General features: G+C 43.3%; 1 protein-coding gene across 3 annotated transcripts; it reads left to right on the top strand.

The window, feature by feature from the left end:
• Window positions 1-1,464: 1,464 nt before the first annotated feature.
• Window positions 1,465-4,970, top strand: ADIG (adipogenin). Of its 3 annotated transcripts, none has more exons than XM_027890831.1 (3): window positions 1,465-1,753; window positions 3,145-3,446; window positions 4,745-4,970. In XM_027890831.1, the coding sequence occupies exons 1-3, from the start codon at window positions 1,627-1,629 to the stop codon at window positions 4,934-4,936; spliced, it is 621 nt and encodes a 206-aa protein (XP_027746632.1). In that variant the 5' UTR covers window positions 1,465-1,626; the 3' UTR covers window positions 4,937-4,970. The 3 variants fall into 3 exon arrangements, with proteins under 3 accessions (XP_027746632.1, XP_027746631.1, XP_027746633.1); XM_027890830.1 differs by having other exon boundaries at window positions 1,492-1,753; window positions 4,688-4,970; XM_027890832.1 differs by having other exon boundaries at window positions 1,500-1,753; window positions 3,217-3,446; window positions 4,688-4,970.
• The last annotated feature ends 4,016 nt before the right edge of the window (window positions 4,971-8,986 follow it).

Genomic DNA, 8,986 nt, shown 5'->3' with positions numbered 1-8,986 from the left:
CTTGTTGCACACCTGATAAAGGATCCAATTTTGTGGACAAACATCAAACACCACCATCCCATAGGATGGGCTGTACCCCATCTCACTTTCACACAGGGACCCTCATCCTTTAAACCTGGACTGTGAAACCTCCCCAGTGTCTGTGTGGAGGTGAAACCCCATGGCCCTGGGCTATGCCACCCACCTGGGAGATCACTGACACAGCCCAGGCACCTCCCTGCTGAGGGACCCCCTCCTGTCCAACCAGCCTCTCCAGAGATATCGGAAATGGTGAAGGCATTTCCCCCTTATTTTCACTTCCTCATTCCCTAGGGAGATGGGCTCACAGGGTGGGATTCATCCTGCCTCAAGGACAAGGGGTCCCAGGCCAGCTCAGCTCAGTGAGAGCCAGTGTGTACCCCAAGGGGTCCCAGTGACATGAGTAAGAGAAACACTTTATCACTAAAATGAAACACATCACAGATTCAGGACTCAGCTCCTTTCCATCCCTTTTGGCACTGCATCTGTAGACAAATCACTGACAGCCTAGTTTTCAAAGATGCCCCCAACCTGCCACCCCCACTGTGCAAAATGAGGATTCAAATATTGAGCATCCTTGAAGCTCAGGGCATTAATGGCTTTTCTCACTTGTTTACCCACTGCACAAAGCAGGGATAATAGCTTTCTTTTATCATACAGGGGTGTTATTAATGTGAATTATTAAGAATTTGCATAGTTCATTTAGATCTTGGGATTAAAAGGCTCCTTTCAAGGGGCTGTTACTACATAAAAACAAACACATGCACACAAGCAAGAACATTATTAATGCATGCAGTCATTTGTAATGTGCACTTACATCCCTGCTCTCTTCCACTGAGAGCTACAAGAACAATTAATTTATCCAAACAACTCTCTGTGAGGTAAGCAATAGATAATGGTTTTATTTTATTGAAGGAGAAACATACAGTGTGATGAATATTAAGTTATCAAGTCACTTATCTGGTTCCTGCTTTGATTCCTACTGAACTCCTTTACTCTTAAGCAATACATTTGTAGGCATATCCTATGAAACACACTAGTTGCCTTTTTTGGAGGTAAGGGAGATAGGCAATTAAAATACAAAGGTTTATTTTCCTAAAGGATTAACTAATAGATGGAGGCATACAGAGTAGGCTGAAAATAGAGTTATATTAATACGGAACATACTTTTGCTCTATATCAAACAAGAGCCTGGGAGAAGTAATTTTTACCTTTTCATCCTCTACCCATTTGTGGAAGGTTGTCTTTGGTTTATTGTGTTCTCAAAAGCAACCTTGGCTGCTCAGTCTGGCTGAAGTGCTTGGTTATCTCCCCTATATCCACAAACATGACCAGATCTTTAACTACTGTTTTAACATAATCCTTGAAAGCTTCCTTTAAATAGCAGCTGAAGGAAGGCCAATCAAATCAGATGTTTTCTTAGTTGTTCTTATGCTGTATTTAATCCCCATTGCTCCCTCCCTAGCACAGGACTGTCCCCTTTACTAACCATGCTGATATATCACTCATCTTCTCGTCATTAATGGGGCTGCAATGAGAGTTTTTAAAAGGTGGTTAGAAAGCGGAGCAGACAAGCTGTTCTAAACTTAGTGTAACCCGAAGCAAGCCATGAGGTATCCCCTGGTTCCTCTGGTGAATGAGCTGACCTTTCCTCTGCTTTTCTTCTGGTTCTGTTTGCCATTTGTAATGCTGTTGATCATCATGATCATCTGGCTACAGCTTCTACTTAATGAAGGTAAGTTTGGCTGTTGATCAGGTAAAATGCTTCTGCATAAAGTATTTATCTATTAGCTTCACCTTTAAAACACTCTGCTAGCTATTTTTAGGTTAATGACACTTGTCACAGAAAGAAACTGAAAGGTTTCTTAGTACTGGTGGTAGTATATGGAAAAGCAAACACAAATTATGATGCTTTTTTGTTAAAAAGTGCTTATAGGAAGCCCAGCTGCTGCCTTATTCTTCTATTCCTTATTCTCTCCCTTTTTCTCAGAGGTAATTTGATTTAAGAAGGGCAAAGGACAAGTAGTTTTTCTGGATTTCTATTTAAGAAACCAAAGCTAACCCTCTAGTTTTGTGCACTTTAAATTCTGGCGTTACAGTTCTCTTGCACCTCTATTTTTGGGGGGTGTGCAGGGTGTTACTGGGGGAGCTGGTAAAGGGTCCTTTTGTCAGTGCTGAGGCTGATAGAAAATTTTGAAGGGAGCAAGTCATGCATTTTCATTTATTTGTGTATTTTGTTCTTTTTTTTTCCCGATCCATCACTGATTCTTAGTTCTAACACGTCAGTAAATTATAATAGGCTTTTGGTTTAGACTAATAATAAGCTTGTTGATGTACTCATGAGAATAGAGCCTTGCTACTTTGCTCTAGTGCTGGATCATAAGTAATCCTGGATAAGGAATGAATTGTAAGTTCACTATCAGTGATAAAAAAACAAACAAACAAACAAACAAACAAAAAACAAAACAAAAAAACAAACAAACAAACAAACAAACAAAAAACTATTTTGCACAGGCAAAGGGTAGCTGTGCCACACACTTCAGTTGAGTGCTCAGGTTTTTGCCTGGACAGAGTAACTCTGGAATCTCCTGATGCTTTGAATGAGATTTTCAGGTTATTCCTGCTACATTTACTTTCACAATTTCTGGCCCTGTAGTAACTGTTGTTAGCACCCGGCCTCCAACAATTTCCACAAATGCTCTAAATTGCATTTTAATCAGTAAGACTAGAGACATTACTCATTTTTTACGTACCCGCGTATTTACAGAATTACAACATTAAAGCATTTCCCAGTTACTCATAAGAAAGATAACAGTGCGCTTTTAAATAACTTCCTAATTCAGTCATATTCACTTATTGTATGCTAGATTACAGCAGGCACAAGTAAAAAATCATGGATGTTTCAGGTCCTCCTCTGAAATAATTGCTGATTAAGAGTTAATTAGTTGAAATCAAACACTTGTATGGGCCTTTTGTTGTCTAGTTTGGTTTAGAAATCCTTTATTTCAGCTGAAAAATGTTCAGAGGAACCTTGCCCAGCTCGTAGGTGGAACGTGCAAGGCTTGCAGCCAGGGAGAAAAAGTCACATACAGCTGTTTTGCATGTTCTTTTTAAACCTGTTTCTAGCACAGATGCCCAGCACAGAAAAGATAAAGAAAGAGTCTTTTGATGAGCCTGATTCTGACTCTATATTTGAAGATGAGCTAACAGAGGAAGACAACCAGAGTGACGCATCCAGTACAGAGACACAAGAGGAGTCCCAACCCAGTGACTCTGTGGGGAGGCTGAGGCCCAAGCCTGCTTATCTGAGCTCAAATCCAAAAAACCCAAAGCAAAGTTTTCTCGCTGTGACCTCAAACAGTTGGTCCCGGAGTCAGAAGATAAGATATTCCCATGTTGAAAAGAGCAATTTCTGTAACATCATGATGGTGAGTAGTATGACTAGGTTGTATCTTTGCATATCTACTGCTTTTGTGCCTCAGCTCTGACTTTTTTTCACCTCTGCCTGACTCCTTGGTCTCTTGGGTAAGAAAAAGCTGCAAGATTGGTTCCTGTCTAGTTAATGACTTAACAGGAGGTTCTATTTTCTGTCTTCCCCACTTGTAATGACTTCTGATTTAGACAAGGTAAAGACAAAATTGTGCAGAATTACTGTCATGAATAAGTGTGTGTGTATATATTTAAAGGTATGTATGCATATTTTAAAAGTCCCTGAGAATTGCACTTAAAACAGAAAAAAATGCTACTTATTTCTCCAAGATAAGAACTTTAGCCCAAATGTGCATAGAAACTCTTGTGGTATTTAAGGCTGATATTATGTATTTTTAAAGGCTGCTTCAGATTTCTTACAGTGGAGTATGTCACTAAAAATAAGATGTATTTCACTTGCTTAATGAGAGCTGAAGCCAGAAATCTCTTTGCAAACACAACAGTTCCAATCTTCTTAGGCTTTACACAAATCCCAAAAGATATATTTGACACAGTGGAAGAGCTTTATGTCTTGTGTGTCTTCTCTTTCCCCATGCCCTGTTTGTTCCTTTGTAGAAGGGGCTCACAACGGAAGGCTGCTCTGTGCCTCCACTCTCACTATTCACAGTCCTGTCTGTTCAATTACATTGCTGGGATTTTTGAACTGCAGCAACTGAGGTGCTCACTCATGTTTCCGTCCATTAGTTTTGCTGGAGTGGTAACCTTGCTTAGGCTAGACTAGCTAAGGACTGGAATCATCCTAAACTGCTGCAGTTGTTTGACTAACACACCCTGACGCTGAGCTTCAGCATGGAATCAACAAGTGAAAGCATTTTTAACATTATTAACACCACCAAGGCTGTCCTAAGTCAGTGTAGTAACAATTTTTTAAATTTCCTTTTAATTAATTTCATAATTTTTCAAAGGCTAACAATGCTAAGAATGAGCTTGGACTTGTCTAAGCTACCATTTGATACTTCTAGAGCTCTTCACATGTACAAGTATTGACTTGAACACAGCAGCTTGAACTGGGCTCTTGCAGGACATAATACCATGCTGAAAGGCTTGCAGGTTGTGCAGGGTGGATGAGGGAAGGGAACAAGCACTTGTGGTTTCAAAATTATGCCTATTCCACTGAAAATAAAAACTCTTCTGAAAACATCATTGCCATGACGATTCAGTTCTTCCTTTTCTTCACCAGCTGTTGTACACCATGTTTTCTTCTCTCACCTGGAACTTTGTCTGCCTGTTGCTCCAGATCTTTAATGTCCTGAGGATTCTACTGGTGCCGTCCTATCTGATTATCTACATGGCTCAGCTGTTTTCTTTGCTGTGTGAAAAAGCTGTGAAAATCCTGGATTCCCTGAGGCTGGAGAGCAGAGGACTGTTGGCTTCAGTCCTGGGGAGGAAAGTGGAGCTGAGTAAAGCTCAGAGAACCACCAGAGGGTGAAAATAAAGCAGGTGGTCCCATGGCTTTTAGCATCCATCCTGCTCGGCATCAGTGAGGGCAACTGCAGCATGATAGAGGGAGGGGAATTCTCTGAGAAGGAAACCCACTCAAGACTAAGTCAGCACTCACCGAGGTCACAACAACTACTTTCAGAGTACTGATTGGCTAAATATGAAATGAATGACAGCTGCCAGTTTCTCGTCCACTGTATTCTGCTCCCATTCCACTTCAGAGGAATGAGTCCCTTTTTTATAAGGACCAAGCACTGCACCAGTGATACTCTCTGCTCACACTACTAATCTTTGTTTTCAAACAAAAAAAGGATCAATGCAATCTCTCTCTGTAGTGGTTCTTACTGGGATTTAAATGCGGTACAGCCCAAGGATTATTATATTTATAGTCCAATTAGCGCTTTTCTGATCTTCAGCTTGTCAGTTTGCAAAGCAGGAAACAACTTTTCAACACTCAGGTCTAATAAATTAAGCAAGCCTACTTTCAATTAACAAGAAATAATCGAGCCCTCAGCAGATCCCGAGCATGTGTGGCCCTCATTTCCGTGCAGGCTCTGCTATTCAGCACAGCTGGCAGGTTGATGGAAGGTTAGATTACAGCCTAAAGGGGCACTCACCAACAGCTTGATTTCACTAGTTGTTGGAGCCACAAGGAGGGTGGCAGGATTGGGATGAGACATCATTTTGTGGCCTAGAGGTTTATCGAGGCGTTGGGCTCTGATCAGAGCAGCTGTATGCTCCTGGCATCAGTGCACATATTCAACGCACTCTTTTTTTTTTTTTTTTTCCTTTAAAGAGAACCTGAATTAGGAAGTCACATCCCAAAGAGCACAGAGCCAATTGTGAAAAACCTTTGTTTCTGCTCCCCGCGTGCAGGCTGCAGGCTGTGTGTCTGCAGAGCCTTGCATGGGAACGCTGTGTAACACCAGCCCGTAGTAACCATGAAACCTGTCCTGTTTGTGTTTGCCTTTCCCTCCCCATCCTCTGAATGTGTCCAAATATTTGCCCAGAGCTGTACGCTCTTAAATAAAAACTGTTTGCCCACATCTTTATTTTCGTAGTTCCTTTATTTGAAAAACAAACAAACAAACAAAACCCCAACAACGAAAAAACCCCCCAAAATCGAAAAACACCCCAAACCCAAAACCAAACAAAAAACAACCACAAAAAGAAAAGCCTTTTGCCAAGGACATTCCCCTCTTCCCGGAGGGGGTTTGATGATCTTCTCCCGTGAGGTTTTCCCGTTTACACCCCCTCCTGCCAGCGCCGAGCGGGCCGGGGCGGGTGCTCCCTGCGGATGCTGCAGGACCAGGCGCAGATGCCACTGACTGCGGGGGTGGCGCGGGGCGCGCTCGGGCAGCGGCCCCGGGTGGGGTCGGCCCCGGGTGGGGTCCGCCCCGGGTGGGGTCCGCCCCGGTCCCGCCCTCCCGTAGCCCTCCCAGCGGCCGGGCGGGGCAAAGGGAAGGGTCCCCGCGCTTGGTCTCGCCTTCGCTGAGCTCTGCGTCCGTCCTTGGGCGGATCCGGGGCAGCAGCAGTGAGGTCGAGAGAGCCCTTTGCCCTTTTCTTCTCCACTCCTCTGGCTCCCCTTGTCTGCAGCGCTAACCCCTCCAGGTAGGCTGGTGCTTGGCGGATGTTGGGGGGCTCCGGCCGTGCCCCGGAGCTGCGGGATTTCTAGTGCTTTAGGTGCTGAGTTGTCACTTTTCCTGCAGAATTTGTCTTCTGCCCCGCTGGGGAATGGGGTTATTGTCTCAGCTCTAGCTCCCCTTCTGACATCTCAAGTCTGTCTTCACTGAGCCAGCGAGGAGAACGTTTTCTGGTAGTCTCAAGATTTTTCTATTTTTATTTTCTCCCTGATCTATGTCCACTTAAAAAAAATGTTGGCAGGAAAGGCTTAATCTTGTAGCTGCATCTCTGGGGATGCCTCCAATCTTGCAGCTAAATCCCAAGGGATACCTCCTGTCTCTATTGATTTCACTTGCTTAGGCTACTTGAGTATGTTGTTATAATCTCAGTTCAAAATGAAACCTTGTTATCTTGTGGCAGTTTCCATAATTTAAGTTAAAACATTATATATAGAGGGATCATCACTGCAAAGAAGTAGATGAACTAAGGTGAGTAAATAAACAACCCGAAGGTCTAGGAGAGTATTGCTTCTTGAATTACATGGTGATGTTCTAAAGCCCACAGTATATGCTTTGTGTAGTTTTTAGTCAATGTAAATACACTCGAAATAGCTTTAGCTTGGCTGGGCTGGCTGTCACTGGCAGTGTCACTGTAATAGCAGGGAAGTTGGTGCCAGCTTGAGGAACTTACTTTGAGGGCTCCTGGTTCCTGTGAGCTGCCTAGTACCACAGCTATGCTGATGGCACTAGTGATTTATACCTGGTTTTCCTGTCTCTGAGCTATGAGAAATAATGAACAAACAAATATTTGGCTAAGAATAAAATTCTGTTTGCGGATTTGGCTAAAAGTTGTATGGAAAGGACATTTTGGCTATGCTGTGGGTCTGTGCTTCTTACAAAAAGTTGGTGATGTGTGAACCTGGCCTGGAGAATGGATGCAGACCCAGAGCTGCAGGGTCTCTGCTGAACTCTGGAGACTGTGGTGTGATCCATCTTGGTTAAAATATTTCCTTTCCCTGAATCTGGTTGTAATGCCTTTCCCTGTGCCTATCTTTGCTGAGCATTTGGAGTTCACAGCATGAATGTAACATGACCTCCCAGCTGCCTTTTTAGTCTGCAAGTGTTTGAATAGCATTAGTGAGTTTGTGCTTTAACTTCCCTTTGCTGTGTGTGCAAAAGCTGTTGCCTGGGCATCAGCAAGAGAGCTTACAGCCTTGGATGTTGTAGTAGAGCTCCTGCCAGTGTGGTTGTTTACAATGATTGCAAATAGTTTTGGATTTAATTCACCTGAAGGTCTCTTGTTCACCTGATGCAAAGCATCATTTCTCATACATGTCCCACAGCTTCTGCCCCAGGGTCCTTCCATACTGTAGCAAGTAGGTAATTTTCTTAGCTGAAAAAGTTGGATACTAGAACCTGGACTGAACACTTTGGAGGACAGCATTAGTGAGAGCTGTAGTTTGGTAGTTCCTTTTGGCTGAGGTTAAGCGTCCTGGGAGGTGGAAGCTTGCATTTCTGTATTCTGAACACGGTAAGTGTATGGTACACATACGTGTTTTATGACCTTTTGCACATCACGAAATCTCTCTTTTTCCCCTTCCTTCCTATTTGTAAAGCATTTACTTTGCAGGCATGGTGCAGGGGTGGGGTTTGTTAAACATTAAGACATTAAGCATTGTATGTATAAAAACATAAGATAACAGTTTCTTTCTCCTCTGAGCTCAAAATCCTGGAGGAAGTTGGTAGAAGACCAAAACTCTAATCTAGTGCAAACTCAAGTGACCTAATGTGTTTTGGTGGATTTGAGTGATAAACACAAATCAGTATGTCAAAGTATTTTGAAGGTCTCAAAGCATGTTGGGATCCCTGACTTGTCAGCAGGGCCTCTCTGAGTAACAGCTGGGTGAGCTGTGGCTGTTTACATCCTTCTGCTGGAGGAGTCATGAGATGATTTAACTTGGCTGACATCTGTTTTCAGTAAAGAGGAATTGGGGTTCTTGGGTCCAAACTGTGTGAAGAAAACACTGACGGTTTGGCTCAGGGTCCCTTGTGCCCCAAGAGGGCACAGCAGCAGCAGTGGAGCTCTTGGGTTAATCAAGGCATATTTTTTGAGAATGTTTTTGATAGTGAAGGGAAAAACCCATAACTGTTGTTTTCCAGTTGATAGCATCTTTGATTAGTTGGATAGAGGGTTGTTACTTGTCAAAGCTTTATAAATTGAAATGGGTGAGTGTCCAGCTTGCCTTAAGGAAAATACCACTCCATGGGAGTACAGGGGAGTGTTAAAATGGGGACCCACAGAGGTGGTGGCATCTCAGCCCTTCACAAGACCCAACCGGTCAAAGCCTTCAGAATCCTGGTCTGGTTGGAGTTTGATCCTGCTTTAAGCAGGAGGTTGGCTGAAGCGGTGACCTGAG

The sequence above is a fragment of the Empidonax traillii genome, unplaced genomic scaffold, assembly GCF_003031625.1.
Source record: "Empidonax traillii isolate 1590-97213 ecotype Southwest subspecies unplaced genomic scaffold, ASM303162v1 scaffold299:size639221, whole genome shotgun sequence".
NCBI classification, from domain to species: Eukaryota; Metazoa; Chordata; class Aves; order Passeriformes; family Tyrannidae; genus Empidonax; species Empidonax traillii.
The sequence above is the reverse complement of the archived record's forward strand: the minus strand, read 5'-3'. Positions and strand labels throughout refer to the sequence as shown.